The sequence below is a fragment of the Argiope bruennichi genome, chromosome 11, assembly GCF_947563725.1.
Source record: "Argiope bruennichi chromosome 11, qqArgBrue1.1, whole genome shotgun sequence".
Taxonomy (NCBI): Eukaryota; Metazoa; Arthropoda; class Arachnida; order Araneae; family Araneidae; genus Argiope; species Argiope bruennichi.
The window spans coordinates 14,430,104-14,452,807 of record NC_079161.1 but is presented as its reverse complement, the minus strand read 5'-3'; the positions used below and the strand labels follow the sequence as shown (position 1 = coordinate 14,452,807).

At 31.6% G+C, this 22,704-nt stretch overlaps 1 protein-coding gene across 1 annotated transcript in view; it reads left to right on the top strand.

The window, feature by feature from the left end:
* LOC129957036 (multidrug resistance-associated protein 1-like) overlaps positions 1–22,704 on the top strand; it is a 108,134-nt gene that overhangs the window by 9,448 nt on the left and 75,982 nt on the right. Inside the window, exons 3-7 of the mRNA XM_056069155.1 lie at positions 650–847; positions 4,049–4,177; positions 10,752–10,880; positions 13,034–13,165; positions 22,399–22,460. Of these exons, the coding sequence (XP_055925130.1) occupies positions 650–847; positions 4,049–4,177; positions 10,752–10,880; positions 13,034–13,165; positions 22,399–22,460 (650 nt within the window). The remainder of the gene's footprint in view (positions 1–649; positions 848–4,048; positions 4,178–10,751; positions 10,881–13,033; positions 13,166–22,398; positions 22,461–22,704) is intronic.

Genomic DNA, 22,704 nt, shown 5'->3' with positions numbered 1-22,704 from the left:
ACTATAGTGTTTACAGGTTCACATCATTTATCACATTTTGATCCCATTCCCACAAGGGATTCACTGACTGTATGACAGTACTTTCCAAAGCATGTGAATGCGATAAATCAAAACCCAATAAATTAATATATTAAATATGGATTTCGGTTAGGGAATGCTGTTCTAGTTTTGTATCAAATTTTGATTTCAATCTGTTGGGAGAAAATGCGACCAAAACACCAGTTCACCATAATGAGGGCCTATGCTAAAAAGTTCACCATAATTAGGGATTATGCTGAAAAGTTCGCCATAATTAGGGACTCTGCTAAAAAGTTTTGGGGTGACCCCTCCAACTGGTTTAAAAAAAATCCTTTTTCTTTACATGTGCTTTGGTGTCGAGTACTATTGTTAAATATATTTTTGCTCTCTTACATATCGTTTTCGCACCACGTAATATTCGACAACTGATTGGATATCTGTTTCGGATGTATTATATCAGAGATATTTCATGCTTTGTAGACAAATTCTAAAACAGAAAAAAGGTTTAATGATTTATTTTTCATTGATTCACTTTTTATTATAAATATCATAAAAAATAATTCAGTTTTATTAGTAATGCTTGCTATATTAACTGATTCTATTTTAATAAAGTTTTGATTATTTCTTTCAGAACTGGGATTCCTTATGGAATTCGGATGTTCCAATTCTAACCAGCTGCTTCCGCCATTCCGTGTTGGTGTTCGTGCCCTGCGCATTCCTATGGATTGCTAGCATCTTCAATTGTTGTCGTGAAAGATACGGCAGATCAGAGAATTTTCAACTTAAGCATGGACCAAGTCCGTGGACACTGCTCACTATTGCTAAATTGGTAAGAACTTTTATGTATTTGTATAAATTTATACATTGGAACTGAACCAAGTTGAGGCCTCAAGGGGTCACAGTAAAACTTTTTTTTATCCAAAAGATTCGATTTAAGGGGTTTAATTTAGTTAGTTATATTAATGTCCCGTTTTAAAGCAACACTTGGGCTATATTGGGATGTATCTCGTAATTTTGAATCACAGCCAGATGATGAGGATGGCACCTGAGCTGGCATCCTTCAACCCCAAACTTCGACACCAAACCAGCGGGAGGACTTCTGGCCCCGACGGTTTTAACGTGCACCAGACCCGCTTACACAACGGTTCTTCGGTGGAATCGGGTCTTGAACTTCAAATCTTCCGGTTCCGAAACCGAGACCTTACCACCAGACTACCGCGGCCACTGATTTTTAGAGGTGTGTTACGGAGTGCTTAAACTCCATGTTCTTAACCTCCAGATGAATAGATAGCAGATGAATGTCTTGCCATTATTCTATTCCGGATAACAGATGAATAGAGTAATGACATGGCAATGAGATTACTTAATATGTGGTGGTTCAAGATAAAATAAGGATTTACTTGTAAGATAACAATGTTGTTGTTTTGTCTTATAGCACTTGCCCCTGAAAAGTCCGCTGTTCGAAGACAACGATTTTAAGCCGGAGGGAGAGCGTCTCTTGTTTTTATAGTAGCGCCAACTAGGGACAATTGCACGACTTAGCTACTCATGCATCACTCATTCGTTTGCACAACCCCTTTTTACAGTAGGGCACATTCACACATCTCACACATAGAACAACGGAAGAACAACCATGTCCAGACCGGTACTCGAACCGGGGACGCCCAGATCACGGGGAAGACGCGCTACCCCTATGTCAGGACGCCGGTGAGATAGCAATTAATTAAAAATCGAGATGAAAAATGCAAATTGAAGAAAAGAAGAATTACATAAATGAATTTCGGCAAATTCGGCCCAGAGTGAAAGTTTAGGTGATGTCTTAGACATGTAAGAGATGACGAGGTCGCTTAGCATTCTTTGGAAACGATGGGTTGTATATTTCAATTTCTTTAAATGCGATGTTATCACTTTTGTCGATTTATTCAAAGAAGCGTGTTGAGAGCTTCTTGTGGAAGTCTTTCAGAATAGCGACTTCGAGATTTTTCGTATGTCTTTTTTTCCTGTTGTTGTTGTTTCTTATGGCACTTGCTATGGACAAGGCCTCTGTAACTAAGACAGCGATTTAAGCCGGTGGGAGAGCGTCTCTTGTTTTTATAATAGCGCCAACTAGGGCCAAGAGCACGACTTTGCTACTCACGCATTCGCTTGCACAACCCCTTTTTACAGGAGGGCACATTCACACATCTCACAGATATAACAAGAAGAACAACCATGCCCAAACCGGGACTCGAACCCAGGACGCTCAGATCACGGGGAAGACGCGCTACCCCTATGCGAGAACGCCGGCTTTTTTTCTTGTTTCTTACTGATATGCCTGACCGTATCCAAAAGATTCGAATTAGTGGGTCCAGAAATGTATGTAATAAAATTGTAGTGAGGCATGGTAACATTATGAGGTGGAAGTCATATCCATTTTTAAGTTAAAATGACAATAAAGGTTTATTTTCAATATGTATGGGTCCCTAAGTGTGGAATGGGTGAAGGCAATATAAACACCATGAACCAGAGAATAATTGCATGAGAACGGTATCCAAATAGACGTGTGCCGTATTATCGTTTGCACAGAAACTTATATGAACGCAAAACTTTTTCGTGGCGTCATACATTTCTTTCAGAGATATATGATGCCATCTATCTATGTGTAAAGTATCGTCGTCTCAGTTTAGTTTAGTTATATATTAACGTCCCGTTGTAAAGCAACACTAGGACTATTTTGGGACAGACCTCGTCATTCTGAACTGCGGTCAGATGACGAGGACGACACCTGAGATGGCACCCCTCTCTCCACACCACACCACACCAGCAGGAGGACGTTTGGCATGACGGATTTAACGTGCAACAGACCCCCTTACACGAGGTTCTTCGGTGGAATCGGGTCTCGAACCTGAAACCCTACGGCTCACAAGCCGAGATCTTACCACCAGGCCACCTCGGGGATTTCTACTTGGTATTAGCTTGTCATTCTGTATATTCAAATACCATCTATTTCATCTGAGTAGCATTTCATTTCAAACATTCTTTTCTGAATTCGACTTGTTTTCCTGTTACCCAGCTTCGCAGAGTTTGTGTTCTAAAGTTTAATATTTTTTTATGCATGATTTTAAAAGTGCAGATATTTTGCAAAATATTTTGATGTAGTCAATTTCCTCCACTTCTGCCTTCAAGTAATGGATAATAATATACTTTGGAAAATATTTTTTAAATGTTAGAAATAAGAAATAGGAAGAAAATGATTCATTCGATGTTGAAACTTTATATAAACTCTCTAACTATTATAGAAAACATTTTTTATCTTTATTAATTGTATTTATAAAGGAATTTCTGTCCCTAAAACCTCAGAGGCATATAATCTTGATAACTACACTGGCTACCCTGTTCGGTCTAATACAGACATTCGGATTACTTTGAATGACCGGACCGCAGTAGCAGCATTGGCGGGTATGTGAATCCTAAGGGTTTTCACAAGCCATGGTACAACCCTTCCCGTGGGAAATACGCCTCGTCATTGGTAAGGGATAGTCAATCCCTCATCATTTCTGTATCCACCAGAATGGCGAGAACCAACCACCATGTCGTAAGCTTCTTATTCTCATTTCTAAGGTTCCCCCAGGTGGTAGATATTGCCTTGATAAGTTTATTATGTTTCTGATAATGATTATGTTTTTGATAATAATTATGTTTCTGATAATAATTATGTTTTAATAATAATTATGTTTTCATAATAATTATTTTTGTTTCGCATTCCACCTAGCATCTATATTATCAATGTTTAGAACTTAATATTCTGCCATAATATCATCCATTCAATCAATCACTGGCTGATATATTTGTACCTAAACAAATGAATGAAATTGCGTTTCTCAAATTCGAAAATTATTGATTTCAAATGATGGAAATATTGCCTATTTTTAAATCAAAATCCTTTCTATAGCAACTGCGTTTTAAAGCTTTCAATCAGAATATGATTTGTCATTATTTATTATTTTTCGGTTTCTGAAACATTTTTTTTTTATTCCGTCTTTTCTTTCAGACGCTGACGACCACACTAATCCTCTGTAGCATAGCTGAAGCAATATATCTGATATATGAAGACAGTCTACCATATAAACACATTACGAAGGTCAATTATTTCTCTGTAGGATTTCGCATTCTTACTTTTGTAAGTCCTTTTTAAATTTTTATTGGAACATACATACTCATAAAGTTGATTGAATATCAGTTTATTGAAATAGATATTAAAAAATAAAAAAGCATATTTACCACATAGTTCCACTCTTATTGATCAGCATAATGTAACTGATCAGTTGCCTTGGCAACCACTTGCTGATTCGGTTGCATTTTTAAACTGAAACCACTAATTATTACCATATTTCATTAAAGTAATAGATTATTAGCAACTGAATACTTTCAAACATAACAAAGCAATCAATGAAATTCATTGTTATTAACAACGTCAATAAAATTTAAATATATAAAACGCTAACGTATATAGCACAGAATTCACATTTATTACTTATTTTCTGACAGCAACAATTAAATGTAAACAAACTATCATGTCACTTTTCGATTGATTCATTGAATGTTTTTACAGTTATGTTGAATTCAACACTTTGCTTAACTAATATATAGTTTAGTTTAGATATATTAACGTCTCATTGTAAAGCAACACTAGGACTATTTTGGGACGGACCTCGTCATTTTGAACTGCGATCAGATGACGAGGACGACACCTGAGCTGGCACCCCCTCTCCACGCCACGCCACACCAGCAGGAGGACGTTTGGCTTGATGTATTTAACATACTACAGACCCCATTACACGACGGTTCTTCGGTGGAATCGGGTCTCGAACCTGAAACCATACGGCTCTCAAGCCGAGACCTTACCACCAGGCCACCGCGGCCAAACTATTTTATAGAATAGCAAATTTATTAGAAATTTTGGTTAAATCGTAGTTTAATGTGCTCTTTTACCTTGTCAAGAGTGCCAAAAGCAGCAAGTTTCCAATCAAGATGATTGATCAAATAAACAATACTATAAAACAATTATACCAACTTTTTTTTATTAAAATTCTGAACTTTATTGATCATGATTGTGTTATATAAGAAGACATGTTTTTGTTTATTTATGGGTCACAGCTGCAGAATCTTCTTCGGAACTCTGAAACAAAAGAAGAACTAAAAAAATCTTTTTACTCAAAAAGGCATCGGGCAGAATTTTTTACTTTAAAAAAAATGTCCTGCAACTTCGCTAGCAGAGGCAACATCGCTAGTTCTCTGAACGTAAGGGTTCTGAGAAGAAATAGAGGTGAAAAAGCTTCAGTTCCGAGTAGATTCTCTACAAGAAACTGATTGTTTTCTTAAGAAGAAATCCCTGAGTTCGAAATGCGATAAATAATAAGAGCATAGTTCAATAATTTATCACATTTATTAAGTTTAGGGGTAATTATGAATAATCAGTGGTAATTATACATAATAACGAGATTTATCACATTTATCAAGTTTAGTGGTGATTATGAACAATCAGTGGTAATTATACATAATAGCCAAATTTATCCCATTTATCAAGTTTAGGGGTGATTATGAACATCGGTGGTAATTATACATAATAACCAGATTTATCCCATTTATCTTGTGGCGATTATGAATAATCGGTGGTAATTATACATAATAACCAGATTTATCCCATTTATCAAGTTTAGTGGTGATTATGAATAATCGGTGGTAATTACACATAATAACCAGATTTATCTCATTTATCTAGTGGTGATTATGAATAATCGGTGGTACTTATACATAATAACCAGATTTATCCCATTTATCAAGTTTAGTGGTGATTATGAATAATCAGTGGTAATTATACATAATAACCAGATTTATCACATTTAACATAACATATACGTATTTTAATTCTCTTATGAGCTTTCTTTTAAGTGAATGAAAAATTGCTAACATATTAATCTATAATAAAGCTTTTTTTAATATATAAATCTTATGGATTTCTTTTTCTTTTTTTTTTTTTTTTGCAAATGCTGTGATATTTTAAATCTATGATAATGTGGACATTTTCAGCCATGACAGTTCATTAATCCCTTTAAATTTTTAATGTTATACTTTTCGATAGATTCAACAATAATCTTTCGCAGGAATAAAATTATTCAAAACTGTATACAATTACCTTTTTAATTGTTTTTGATCTTTAAATAATATTATACATATTGTGTTGAGCAGAATTCAATATTAGTCTATGAAGTATACTTTTTTTACTTGATTCTTTGCTAATTTAGAAATTTTACTGTAAATGATAAAGCACACATTCATATTCATTATTAGAATAAGTTTCATATAAATTTGTGTGTTTCATTGTATTTTAAAAGTCTTGTAGTCTCACATTAAACTAATGCTTAAAAATAAATCAGTTCATAAAATATACTCTATTTTTGAAAGAAAAATTAATCTCTACTGTGAGTTGTAAAATGCTCAATGTATATAATTAGAATGCTATCAATCTTCCAGAATTTCTATTCTTCTTCAATTCGATGCACTTTCTGCAAATAATTTCTTTGAATTGCCGACTATATTATTCCACGTTTGTATGTCATTATTTCTTTTATATTGTTACGAAATTTCCGGGGTTCGTTTGCATAGTGGGAGTTATATGGTGTGGAGAACACTCAATCAGCAGGCGGCAGTAGAAAATGAAACAACGACGTTTATTTACACGAAGACACACAGGACAGCACAAAGACGACAACTATATACAGCATACAATTATCTTCAGCCGAGACGTGCAGACAACAGCACACAACAGACTTTAATGCAGACCGTAGCGCACAACTTAATTCAGCACTCACTTGACTCCGTCGCTGCTCCGCTAATCTCTGGAAGGCCAGTTCTCACTGTCGATTCCGACTACTCTTCGACTCCACTGGTCCACGACTCCATTCACCGTCCGTTCACCATTGCTCGGCAGCACAAGGACACAAGGAATTGTTTAGGAGCGCCAGCGCCCGTAGGGCGCCATCTCCGATCGGCTGTGGCTTGGAGCATTGCGATGATGGTTTTAACAGGAGTGGGAAAAGGTCTTGAAAGAGGTTGGTGGCAGGGAGCAGCGTCTTATGTAGTTCTTGCTTGAACCGTCTCTCGTCCAATGGGAGGCTTCCGTCTGTCGGCGAGGTCGTCTTGGATCGGCTGGAGGGTTGGGCTATGGCAGAGGTGCTGCTCGGCAGCGGCAGGACTACTTCCTTTTATAGGCATCAGGAGGCGGGGCTAGAAGCTTCTCAACCAATCAGGAACGTTTCATATGTAACTCGGTTCCTACTGGACAGTCGGGAAAATTCTAGATGTTTCGAGTATAATCTATTTTGGCGCCAAAGTTGCCAAATTCGTCGCCAAGTCGCCAAATGGTCGCCAAGTTCTAGGACCTTCCATGGAACCAACTGTGCTGGAAAGCCGCATCACAGATTCGTAACAATATTTACTTTAAATTAAACTTAATATTATACATTTTTAAACATTATCTTACTATAGAGATCATAATTAAGCACACTGGTGGAAAAACACTAAAGAAACGGATTATATTTTTCTTCCATCATCATATTTTGAAACTGTAAAGGATTCTGTTGGAAATAATATGTACTAAAATATTGGTGTATAAAAAGTTTCAAAAAGCATCCTCTTACTTATTTAAATTTACCAATTTCTTATGATATTATCCCTTTTTCTATATCATAACTAAATATCTCGTTGAAAATTTTAGATATATGCTTTTACTTAGACTTTAATAATTTTTTCATTTTTAACACCTTAAAAGTATCTATAAAGTTATTATCAGCAATCTACATCATTCATATAGTTTATCTTTGCGATAGAAATCTTACGCTTTCAAATTTAGTGAACAAAATAAAATAAAATAAATTTTTATTGTTTTGAATGAAACGTAAATATTAATAGTTTGCCGAGTGAGAGATAAGATAAATTTAGACAATAAATAAAATCAAGTAGATTTTGAATCAATTATCTTTGCATTGTTATAGTGTGAAATATTATGCATCTATACTTACAAGAGAAGGTGTTTATGCTCCTGCAAAGGCACTTAATTGTTTGTAGAGTCCAGATAAAAATATCACACTTATGGCCATGGAATTTGGCATACAGATAGTCGTAGTAGTAATCCAGTGCAATTGAAAGCTCGAATTTTAAACTGTAGAAATGTTTACTAATTTTTTTGTATTGTTTTCAATCATTAATTGCATGTAGTTTCTAAAAATTGTCGAAAAATAAATGGACCATCGAATATCACATGCAGTTGTCACTCTAAAGACATTTGTTTTGTACTTCGAATGTAATTTATTAAATTTTCAAATTTTTGTTAAATAAATTACTTTTTCTGCAAAATTTTTTTAATTAAAATTCATTAGTACTAATGTGGTATTCAAAATACATCCGATGTTCTAATTCATTTATTACTATCAAATATTTTGAGTTTCTTATTCAAATTTATTCTCTCTAGTTTAAAACTTAGACGATCAAAATTCCTTTTCCTTTAATTTTTAATAAATTATTTTCTTGATGAGTTTAAAGACATTTTTTACTGATCATAAAAACTGTTTCAGAAAAAGGGGATCTGCGGAAGAAGTTTTACTTTTTTTTCTGGCTTGTCAAAAATGCAAAATTAATATTTCGTAATATTGTACGCCGTTAATAATTAATATTTTGTTTAATATTTCGTAACTATTGTATGCCAATGTCACGCCAGGCGATCATTGGGATAAAACCTTTGTTAACCCTTTCTAGGGCCGTAGGAAGTATGCTTCCCACCAAATTTATCAATCTTTGTATGAAATTATGTAGGTTGGCATCAGTTCTGACACATTTTTTAGTAAGTCAGAAACTTAGATGATTCAGTTCTTTATTTTACACAAAATGATGTGTCTTGATTTGTTACTTAATTATTAATTAACCAAATTAATGAGTGAATCAAATTAAATTTATCTAATAAGCTAAATGAATCCCTTTTCTTATTCTAATTGCAAGACTAAAAATATTTTAACATAATATGACTAGAAAAAAATGGCCCGTTAAAGGGTTAAAACAATGCGAGAAAGTTTAGAACAAACTTTTTTCGCATGAGAAAGTTTAGGTGGCGAGGCTTTCGCTGTATTTATAGTCGCACGCACTGCAGCGTTATCGGATTCCTTCTTTTATGTACACGCATTATTTCTTTTATACTGCAAGTAAGAACACTTATTAAAAATAAAACTAAGATTGATTAATTATGCCTAACACCATTATGCTATGATTTTAGGACTGATTTTTTAAGTTCGAATGTCCTTTAAAATTTTAATGTGCTTATATCATTGTTATAAATACAAATATGAGTCATATTTAGTGTATTTATAGTAGTATTAGTAGTCATATTATATATTAGTAGTATTAGTCATATTATAGTCTATAGTCTATGTATATTATATATTAGTCATAGTCATATTAGTCATTAGTCTTATTATATATTAATCATATTATATTAGTCATTATATATTAGTCATAGTCATATTAGTCATTAGTCTTATTATATATTAGTCATATTATATTAGTCATTATTTATTAGTCATAGTCATTATATATTAGTCATATTATATATTAGTAGTTATAATCTATAGTCATATCAGAGTCTATAGGCATATTATATATTAGTCATATTATATATTAGTAGTTATAATCTATAGTCATATCATAGTCTATAGTCATATTATATATTAGTAGTATTAGTAATCATATTATATATTTAGTGTATTTATAGTAGTATTAGTAGTCATATTATATATTAGTAGTATTAGTCATATATATTAGTCATATTATAGTCTATAGTCTATGTATATTATATATTAGTCATATTAGTCATTATATATTAGTAGTATCTTATTAGTAGTTATCTTATATTCTATAGTCATATTATAGTCTATCAAATAGTAGTATTAGCCATATTATACATTAGTCATATTATAGTCTATAGTCTATGTATATTATATATTAGTCATAGTCATATTAGTCATTAGTCTTTATATATTAGTCATAGTCATATTAGTCATTAGTCATTATATATTAGTCATATTATATATTAGTAGTATCTTATTAGTAGTTATCTTATAGTCTATAGTCATATTATAGTCTATCATATAGTAGTATTAGTCATATTATATATTAGTAGTATTAGTAGTCATATTATGTATTTAGTGTATTTATAGTATTATTAGTAGTCATAGTATGTATTAGTAGTCATATTTAGTGTATGTAGAAATATAAACATGAGTCATTTTTAGTGTATTTAGGTAATGGCACTCTACAGACCAGGCTCTTTGACCAACAGATACAAAATTTGGCACCTTCGGGGGTGGGAATGTGCCTCGAGGTAGTATAATGCTATCTTTTTCAATAACGTTAACAACAGCTTTTAATAATCTATCCGCATAATCGGTGTATCCACCATTTCACATTTATCAATTGTTATTTTTACTCCGTGTGCAAGGACTAACACTGAAAATCCAGTAATTGAGCTACTAAACAATGACATCTAGTTGATCCGGAAATTGTTTCTGGATATTTTATGATTTTCACCTCTTTTAGGCAGTTAGTACGTTGAATTTTCAATCACCCTTCAGAAAAATTCTCGTGACTTGCAGTAATGATTGTTGATTGTTAAACGTTATTAATTCTGACATTCTTCTGTTTCTTAGATCCTGGCCATTTATCTCCAATATGCACAGAAAAAGGAAGGGGATTTGAACTCCTACACTTTGTCCCTCTTCTGGATATTATTTTCTATCTGCAATTTTTTCACTTCCCCGTATCTCGATGTCCTCAGCGTAAGTCTGATTTTTATTTTACCCTCACATTTTCTTTCACAGTTTTAAACTATTGTTACAAAATTTCCGGGGTTCATTTGGATAGAGGGAGTTATATGGTGTGGAGAACACTCAATCAGCAGGCGGCAGTAGAAAATGAAACAACGACGTTTATTGACACGAAGACACACAGGACAACACAAAGACGACAACTATATACAACACACAATTATCTTCAGCCGAGACGTGCAGACAACAGCACACAACAGACTCTAATGCAGACCGTAGCGCACAACTTAATTCAGCACTCACTTGACTCCATCGCTGCTCCGCTAATCTCTGGAAGGCCATTTCTTTAACGTCGATTCCGACTACTCTGCCCTAGCAGCTGCGGCCGCTTCCTTTTAGAGGTCTCAGGAGGCGGGGTTAGACGCCTCTCAACCAATCAGGAACGTTCGAGGCGTATCTCCATTCCTACTGGATGGATCGGGAAAATTCTCGATGTTTCGGGTATAATCTATTTTGGCGCCAAAGTCGCCAAATTCGTCGCCAAGCTTTGTCGCCAAGCTCCGGGACCCTCCGACGCGACACCGGACTCCGCCCAGTACTGATGACTGTAAAACATTCTTTCCGATGGTGGAACCAACTATGCTTGGAAGCAGCATTACAGATTCGTAACACTATGAATGAGTTTCAAGGAAGGAAATAACAATGAAAAGTTGATTTTTTCCCCAAAAAATATTGTATTGTTTATTTAATACTTTTAAAATTGGAACAATTTTCTTTATAAAACCCGTCTGATTCTTGTGTCTGTTTTTGGAGATGTTAGACTAATTTTTATGTTTTCATTTACGTACGTTTTAATGTTATTTTATATCACTGTACCAACTTCTACTTCCTGTTTCAATGTGTCGCCCCCTATATCGTGTTAGAAATTACGCCACTTCACCAGTCCTACTCATATAGAGTAGACATGCTATTACTTTCCTTGTAATTGTTGATCCTTTATTATAAGAGTTAATAGAAATAAATTTATTTTTTTATTATTAATATGGATTAAGTCCATTATTTTCTAATTGTTCACTATCGACGAATTTATTACTTGCTGGCATACCCCAGAATTAGGCCTACCGCCATAACAATCACTAAAAGCTATTTTCTCCCATTCTAATCTTAGATAGAATTTTCTTACGGAAAGCTTCAAAAATTGAAATCTAATAATATTTTTGTTTATATTCTGCATAATAATATCTCAATATTGTTTTGCAGTTATCGAGCTAGAGAATAAAATAGAAAATTTCATGTTATTTATCAGTCAAAACCCAATATTTAAAGAATGGTTATAGTGGGGGTGTTGTGATTTTCTAAGGAATTGCCCGGTTTTAAATACACTATTTTAATTTCAACAAACACTGCTACACTACAAAATTTACAAACACTTATTATTATAGACACACATAGAAAATTAGGTTAAAGAAAACAGTTTGGTGGAGGTATTCCACGGTTTCCAGCTGAAAGCATTTGGCATTAGCATAAGATTGCGCATAGGGAAAAAGTCGTCCTCAGGATGCAGGTCAGCCATTCAACTGGTTGTCTTCTGTAAAACGTTACAAGGGGGCACTCTCTGCTCAAGGCGAAAAAGAGGTGCTATATGGTTAGAAATACAGCATTTTTTTAGCTCGAGATCTAGATAATGTATATTTTAAGTTATCTGCAAAATTTTAAGTAAATCATTTGATAAACTTCTGAACTAAAAGATTTTTGCTTTATGCTAATTTTGAATCTCTTTTAGGCCCTGTAAAAAAATCCTTTTTGAGATTTTTTAAAAAAAAATCATTTAGCTCGTATATATTGCTTTCATGGATATTTTCAAATATTTTTTTATGCAAAAATTCAAAAATGCAACTATTTTAGAGAGTTTTTCGAAAACAAAATTCACCCTGAACATATTTCACGTATTTTAATATGGTTGTGATGTTTTGAGCTTGCTTGTTGGCGAGTACAAATAAATTTTTCAAGGTTAAAATAAATGATCAAGGATAAAATAAATTTTTCAAGGTTAAAGTAAAATTTTCAAGGTTAAAATAAATTTTTCAACTTTAAAATAAAATTCTTAAGGTTGAGAAAAAATTTCAAGGTTAAAATAAATTTTTACGTGCAATTTTCTTTTCCAGGTCTCCCTGAATGGCTTCATCGATCCTTCACTTTTCATTTTTGGAGTTATAACATTTACTGTTCTAGTGGCTGAAGCTGTGTTGTCACTTTTCACAGACCCACAATATAATATCTTTTGGGACGCCGAGAAGGTAGGCTAAAGCATTTTTGTGTTCAAAATATATGAAATATGCTATTAAAAAATAAATATGCCTGAATTAATTTCCAGATCAACGGTGGTGGCCTCCCAAAATTTCTCGCATACTCTTTAATGAACATGTTATTTCTCCCTACTCAGATTGCATAAAATTATGGACTTGAGGCAAATCCGTGAGCACTTCAGATGTTCAGATTTTTATTTTCAGAGTCCCACACATGAGACATGTACTTTATTATATAATGTAGAAACTCGGTATTTGTGTATTAATTGCATGGAATTGACGGATAATAATTACGAAATATTGATCTTCGATGTTAATTTGCTGAGTCAAGAAAGCAATTTTTTTTACGGTTAAAAAGTTGGTATGCGGTTAATATAAGCGTACCTGAAAATTAAATTTTGATTTTTCATGTTTTTTCCAGACCGATTTAAATTTGACATAGAACTACAACTGTGACCATGAAATCACATACAAATTCAATTTAAGACAATGCTTTTTTGAATTATCCTATTTACTTGCTTGCGAAAGTACAGACTAACAATTTTTTGATATTTGATTGAAATTTGATTAAAAAAATCTATTTTAGATGAAATTGTTAACAAAATTTTATTTATCCTAGTTTTAAAGGTTTAGAATTGTTGCGATTACAGGTATTTTGAACTGGGAAAGGTTAGATCTTCGACAGATTTTATTCAATATTTCATATGAATATAGTGGATAAAACGATGTGTCAAATTCTATTTGTTTATATTCTTTTACTTTTTACAATTATCGTGTTCTCTGGACGAGGAAACTGGACAGATAGATTTCCTCCGAATGGACTTCGTTTAAAATTTGTCAGGAACATATATATTCGGAGTACAAGCTAGATACTAAATTTCGTCTTTCTTGACAAAGCGCTTAATGTATAATGTTTACAGATAAATAGACATAGTTCCAGTTTTCTCCGGATTCAAGGAGATCTGAAACGTACAGATTCTTCCAAATATCTAATTCGAATTTGTTGACGATTACAGTATTTTCTCTTTGCATAATTTGTATAAAAAAAGCAAAAATAAACGAAGCAATATTAAAGAAAAGTTCGTTACGGTAAGTTGAAAAACTCTAGAAAGGAATTATTCAACAGAACATTCTTTGAAAGGTAGAAAATTTTTAATTATATTTTATTAGTTGAAAGAAAGTAACTAATTATTTCTACACTTTTAATATTCAATTTCTTTAAGGTGTACCTACACACTAGAAGATTTTTTTTTTAAATTTTAACTTTAAAAATACAGTTTTTTCATAGTAGGTCATTAATATTTGTTTAAACTCATTTCAGTGAGAAAAAGCCATATTACACTCATTATTAATTAATTAAATGATATTTAATGAGCTAATTAGCCTATTTTTTGAAACATGATATCTTAAATTCCAATTTGTACAGACACACAATTCTTGTTGGAAATGATGCCTAATATTTGTCTTCATGTTGTCTGCCTCAATCAAGTTATAAAAATATATAGTTTTTTTTAAACAATTTTTTCATCAACGATGAATAGAAAAAGCGAGATTTTTTCTGTAATTTTAACTTTTAAACAGCTATTAAAAATTTATTTCTATAAATATAACTTTGATGGAGGCTCAAAACATCCGCTCTTTCATACAGATTATTTTGATATATAAATAACTGTATTTGGTTCATTTCTTGTTGAGTTATGATTGTTTGATTGAAGGAACATAGTGAAAAAATATCATTCTTCATAAAATGAGTTTAAAAACACCGTATAACTAGAGTTTTTAATGAAAGCACCTCAAGAAAAATAATTATAATTCGAGAAATATTTCGAATATTGACAACATCTTGGTATCGTTTGAAAGCTAAAGAATCAGAGAACATTATTAAGCAATAAAAAAATATTCGATATTTTGAACGATTTTCGAAGTTTCAAGTGTGTACATACACCTCAACTTATCATTTTCAAGATAGAACTTTCATATTAAAAGACCTTTTCTTAAAACATAATTCTAAATAAAAATTCATATATTTGAAACTTTTGCAAAATTTTCAAGTAAAAATTATGTATACATATTTTATGCCAAGTAGTGCACTTAGTTTCTAAAAAAAAGAGTATAAATTAAATAAAAGAAAACTGTTTCACAGATTCTTTCTGCAACGGAAATTCAGATACCACCGAGAAGTTGCTTATGAAAAGGCAACGAAGTTTCTTAAGAAGTTATTGTTCGTTTCAGTATCCTGAGACGATCACTTTTCGACGATTCTATCTCACTGCGGAAGGATGCGCGCATTTCCGGAATTAAATTTATTGCTAAATGTAAACATCTCCACTTTTCATCTTTCCTTGGTTTGCCGCCTTAAACCCATCTTAACAAATGCGCAAAAGCTCGGAGGGTTTTAGAATACAATGGTAAATAATACTTAAGAAACTTCGAAGAAACTTTAAGTTTTCTCAAAGAAAAACTTTTAAGTTTCTTTAAGAAAATTTTCTTTAAAAAAAAACTTTCTTGGGAGTGATGTCATATTCTTTGCTTCTGTTCTATTTAGGCAAAATATTTTGATCAATTCAGTGGAGCTTTAAATTTCTTATAGCGAATATGTCCCCTAAACAAAAATTTCCAAGTTTAAGAAAGACATTAAAAACAGACATTAAAGATTTATCTAAAAGCGAATTGAAATATTAGTTTCATTTATTTTCAGGCAAACTTACATTGTGTAACATATTGTTTGCAAATCGGCAAATTAGATATATTTGCACTTTTCTTAAATTAATTTCTGTGATAAGTTATTTTTAAAGGCTCTTTGAACCCTAAAAATTAATTATTAATGGTGCTTTTAGTAAGGAAATGATATATATTTGCCTTATATGTTTCTGCATATCGAAATTTTTTATTTCCCCCCCCTGTAGATCACTGATTTCGTTGGGTAGAAATTTGATATATAATTTTATGTGAAATGAAAGAATGGATTGGATTGGATTAAACATGACACTGTATATACGCCTCTGCGCGCATCATCTAAAATATACCCTCACACTGTCCAATCATTTACTATGACGTCCTGTATTTTTCTTTTTTAAATTCTGAAATTAAAGTGTCAAGATGCAATTGGCATGTGTCACGAGATAGCTTAAAGTCTCCATTCATGCTTTATCAGATACAGTTCTTAAATTTCTTGAATATGGCATATTTACAGTTAAAATGATGTCATTAAAAAGACTTGGTGCCAAAGACTTTAATGACAAATTTTTAAAATTTAAAATGTGCAAGGAGATGTGAGTTTAAAATTTAAAATGTGAACAAAAAAGACATTAAAATGTGAGTTTTGTGTAATAAAGTTTCCTGAAGTTATCGCAGAAAAACGTCAGTATTATGCTTAATTTTGACGCATTTCAATTGGTAGCTTTTGGTGAAACAGTCTGACGTGCACAGTGCCTACACTCACACAAATAAACAAAAGCATATTCAATTTTATTAGTAGTATTGCTGGAGAAAAATGACAATCACCAAATTCATTATTTATTCCTCTTTTACACTTTTTAACCCTACAGTACGTCGTATAGCCATTTGGCAATATGCTTTTATTTCCATTTATAAGCTTCACATGACTGTTCCAAAAGGCAACAATAAGTGTTTTTAAATCCACTTTTAACTAGGGATGACGAATATTTTACGAGCGGTTATTACGTAACCAATATCAAAAAGTCACAAATACCAGCGATCAATACTTTTCAAAGAGGGGTGTGATTCAAATCCTTGATACGATCTTACTGATGATATTTCGATTACAGGTTTTGGATCACGATAGAAAGTAACAATCGATACGATATCACTGAAATTTGCCGGAGCGGTGACGATACGATCTGTCCAATGGAAGCTCTCGAAAGAAATCTGTGATTGGATTGAAAAGTGAACGGACCGATTATTGGAATTATCGTATCGTATCATTGAATTGCATATCACTGAAATGTATCGGAGCGGTGATTTCGCCGGAAAGTGCGAGGCTTCACTGGGAAGTGTGAAGTCACCACTCCACTTTACGGGAGTGACCGATATTCGTATTTGATGATGCACTATTCCATACAGATCATTTTTAATTGCTCGTGACATGATTGAGTTTGATTACATGTACTCTGTTTACTGCTGGAGCCATCTAGTGGTAGAATATAGGACTAAAGTAAACATTTTAAAGAAATGACATATATTTTTAACATCTTTTCCAGAAAATGGTTCACTCTAATAAATAAATAGTTTTAAGTTTAATTAATTCAATCACACGTTACTTAAATTAGTAAATTAAGTATTAATTACAATTAATAAATTTTATATTTAATATTAAGTAATAATTTTTAATTAATGATATGATTGAAATAACAGATATTTGGAACGCATATTTAAAAATAACAATAGCAATATTATTTGTTATTCAAAAAATCGGGGATTATGCATCTCTAATGGAAACTGCTTTTTGAGAAACATTTGTAGAAGAGACCGACCGATATATAGCTATAGAGTTACAAAAAATAGATTTAAACTGGAAACTTGGAAAAATACTAAGATGGCTGTTGTATGAATAGTTCCACCATGAAAAATACTATCAAATTATTGTTCTGGACAGTAAAAAATATATTGGTAAAAAGGGACTTTCATTATTATTAATTTGTTTGAAGAATTTTTTTAATATGATTTGTGTCACTGGGATATTGTTTAATTTATAATGCAGCCATTTAGCACATACTTTTTAATTTCTCTAAAAATTAATTTAAACATTTTTTAACAATTTTTCAAAATTATATGCAACTATTTAAAACACGCATATTTTTTGTAAAAAAATAAAAAGTTATGCTATCTAGGGTTAATAGACATAGGAATAGTGACATATCTGTGGAATGCGTAAAATATGAGAAAGCACATAGACAGTTGACAATGTTCTGAAAACCTAAGATGACACAAAAATTGCTTTCGAAATAATACTGTAATGAAGGAATTTGGCCTCAGATACTTTGATGTATTAATCCAATGGGAATTAACCTTTACTGGAAATAAAATGAATTTTTTAATATTATTCAGTTTTTTACTCGTTCAGTATTTTTTTTAAAAATAAAGTTAATTGTAAATTAACCAAAGGCATTTTCTGTGGTTTTAAAGACCATTACTTTAAGTGTTTTGCTGGAACTTTCGTGAAATGTATATCAGAGATCCATTTTTAATCTATTTTGTAGTACTTGAGTTTTAGAAGGGCCTCCGAAACCTTATCTCTCTCAATTTATCAGTCTTATCACTTACTTTACGTCTATTTAAATATACGCTAAGGTAGTACTTATCATAATGTCAGATGCTACAAACTTTTATTATTTTCAGAGTCAAAAATTGATATTTTCTTTCATTAAGATACGTGACTACGCTCGGGATGCACATTTTGCAAAAACGTTCTAAAAATAGTTATGTTTTTGAAATTTTTATGAAAAGGATCGAGAAAACATCTATGAAATCGATATGTACCATTTAAATGCTAAAAGTTTTTTTAATTGGAAATAAGGACTTTTTTGACTCAAAAAAGATTATGAAACAAAAATCTTTTAATTTAAATGTTTATCAAATAGTTCACCTAAAATTTTGCAAATAGTTTAAGAAATATATTATCTTATTCCTGAAATAAAAACAAGCCATTTATCTATTTAATCTTTCATTTTTGGATTTCGCAGGAAAAATAACATGAAATTTTCAATTTTTTTCGTATTGTCGAGCATTAAAACGACTATAAAATACTACTGAATAAATGGATTATTTATTCTCTAGTTAAGGAACTGCAAAATATAGTAAGAAATTATTATACTAAATTTGGACAAAAACATTCATTATGTTTTAATTTATGATGATTTTCGTAAGAAAATTCTACTAAACATTAAAATTTCAGAAAATAGTATTTAAAGATGTAAAATAGCATTAATGGGAAAAAAACCCAATATCACTTCCCAAAAACTGGACTTGGAAACAAAATCGAAACAGTTTTATGACGAAAACTGTTCTTACATTAAACATATTAAAGGAAGAAAAAGATTCTTTCCGCAGAAAATTGACTTTTCAATGTAGTCACCAGCTTAAAACATTGAAAGATTCATTTCAAAACCATGAGTGAATTGTGTTGCCACAAACCAGTACAAAGTTCTAAGCAAAAATGAAATATATATATATATAATTTCATAGACATTGTAATTTTATCAAAGGATTTGTATTATTTCGATTCCTATACTGCTTATTTCGAATAAAAATATTTCTGTTAATAATAAAGATGGAAGTGTGTGTGTGTGTGTGTGTGTGTGTGTGTGTGTGTGTGTGTGTGTGTGTGCGCGGGTGTGTGCGTGTGCGTGTGTGTGTGTGTGTGTGTGTGTGTTGGCGTCTCTATAGGACAAACCCTTTAACCTAGAAATACCAAACTTGTCCCATATATATTTTTGTTTAACTTCAAAACTAAGCAACGGTTAAAACGTTTGGTACATGCTTTAACACTGCTGCTATTTCCTATGATATAAATAGATGGATCAAAAAATATACAAAACATTGGGGCAATCATAGCACTAGAATGGTATAAAGCTGCTAATATATATATATATATATATATATATATATATATATATATATATATATATATATAAATAATATTATATGTATGTATGTGTGTATGCATGTATATATATGTATGTGTGTGTGTGTGTATGCATGTATATATATGTATGTATGTATGTATGTGTGTATGCATGTATATATATGTATGTGTGTGTGTATGCATGTATATATATGTATGTATGTATGTGTGTATGCATGTATATATATGTATGTATGTATGTGTGTATGCACGTATATATTTGTATGTATGTATGTGTGTATGCATGTATATATATGTATGTATGTGTGTATGCATGTATATATATGTATGTATGTATGTGTGTATGCATGTATATATTTGTATGTATGTATGTGTGTATGCATGTATATATATGTATGTATGTGTGTATGCATATATATATGTATGTGTGTGTATGCATGTATATATATGTATGTATGTGTGTGTATGCATGTTTATATATGTATTTATGTATGTGTGTGTATGCATGTATATATATATATATGTATGTATGTATATCCATGCATATTTATGTATGTACATGCATATTTATGTATGTATATCCATGCATATATATATATATATATATATATGTATGTATATCCATGCATATATATATATGTAAGTATATCCATGCATATATATATATATATATATATATATGTATGCATATCCATGCATATATATATGTATGCATATCCATGCATATATATATGTATGTATATCCATGCATATATATATGTATGTATATCCATGCATATATATATGTATGCATATCCATGCATATATATATGTATGCATATCCCTGCATATATATATGTATGTATATCCATGCATATATATGTATGTATGCATATATGTACGTGTATGTTCATTTACCTCAGAAGGACTAAAGTCAGGCAATATTACCTCGTCGTTAGCAACCTCGAGATAAAAACATATTTACTTCGGTGAAGCAAGTCGGAGATTGAAAGCCAAATTTTTGGCATTATGTCTGTGTGTCCGTCTGTCCACCTGTAATAAAGATAAGAATTCTTTGATTTAACTCTTGACATTTTTGTTGTATTGTCCTTTTGTATCAAATATATGAACTTCTGACAAAATTCGAGCCGGCTGCTCGAATATAAGTTAACACGATAACTAAAAAACAAAGAGAGCTAGATGGATGAAATTCGGTACCAATTCGATAGTGCAGACATCTTTCATTCTTTTAGCCAACTTCAAAGAGGGATTGACCGTCTGTCGGTCTGTGCTTTCACAGGCATGTAAACGCGATAAATCAAAAACGCAGTGACTTAAATATATGAAATTTGATATGTGATTTTTTGACTAAAATTGTATTTATTTGTTAAATTTTGCTTTCAATGGTTTGGGGGGAAACGCGTCGATAGTACAAATTCACTTTTATTAGAGAACTATTGAAGAAGTTTTTGGAAGAACCCTCCCTTTAATTATTAGTGAAGAACTAATTTCAGGATATTTTTATAATGTGAAAATTCCTATGTTTAATTTTTTTTTTTGGAAGTTATCTCAGAATTACCAGTAACAACCTGTCTGCTGAAAGGTGATTCTAGTCAATACAGAAGAAATAATTTCAGGATTGTTTTAGGATGTGAAAATCTCATCCAATGTTTAATTTTTCTTTTGGAAGTTATCTCAGAATTACCAGTGACATCTTAGAATTACCAGTAACAACCTATCTGCGGAAAAGGTAATTTAAAAAGGTGATTCTAGTTATTAGTGAAGAACTAATTGCAGGATTTTTTTATGATGTGAAAATCTCATCCTATGTTTAATTTTTGTTTTGGAAATTATCTTAAAATTACCAGTAACAACCTGTCTGCTGTAAAGGTGATTTAAAAAGGTGATTCTAGTTATTAGTGAAGAACTAATTTCTGGATTTTTTATGATCTGAAAATCTTATCCAATGTTTAATTTTTGTTTTGGAAGTTACCTTAGAATTACCAGTAACAACTTGTCTGCTGAAACGGTGATTTAAAAAGGTGATTCTAGTTATTAGTGAAGAACTAATTTCTGGATTGTTGTAGGATGTGAAAGTCTCATCATATGTTTAATTATTTTGGAAGTTATCTCAGAATTACCAGTAACAACCTGTCTGCGGAAAAGGTGATTCTAGTTATTAGTGAAGAACTAATTTCCGTATTGTTTTAGGATGTGAACGTCTCATCCTATGTTTAATTTTTTTTTGAAGTTATCTTAGAATTATCAGTAACAACCTGTCTGCGGAAAAGGTGATTCTAGTTATTAGTGAAGAACTAATTTCAGGATTGTTTTACGATGTGAAAGTCTCATCCTATGTTTAATTTTTTGGGGGGAAGTTTCTCAGAATTACCAGTGATATCTTAGAATTACCAGTAACAACCTACCTGCGGAAAAGGTGATTTAAAAAAAATATATGGGTATTATTAACAATGCCCAAGAAAAAGTCTTGCATCATGCATAATGAAAATAATGTTTGACAAAATATTAGAATTCCGTTTCTATGTTGAATTTACGAAAGTCGAAAGGAGAATCTTTAAAAGTTTGCCATTCTAACCATAGAGATTTATTCTGTGTGATAAGATTATGTTTCTCTTTTCAGGATGAATTTATCATGAAGCATCAACCATTATTGTCTCGGCTGTTTTTCTCTTGGATGAGCAGGTAGTCAAATCAGGAAACTTTTATTTACCTCGCCCAAAAATATTTTTATATATATTCAGTATTCATTTCAATAACTGAAAAAAAAACCGACTGAAATTGTTTAAAGAGTATTTTTTATAATGCAGACATGACATTTTTTTCCCTAATAGTAGTCATTAAATGATTTATTTCCAATATACTTATTATAAACACTCTATTTAATATGGTTTAAAAACTAATTCGGCGTTCATTAGTTTATGTTGAA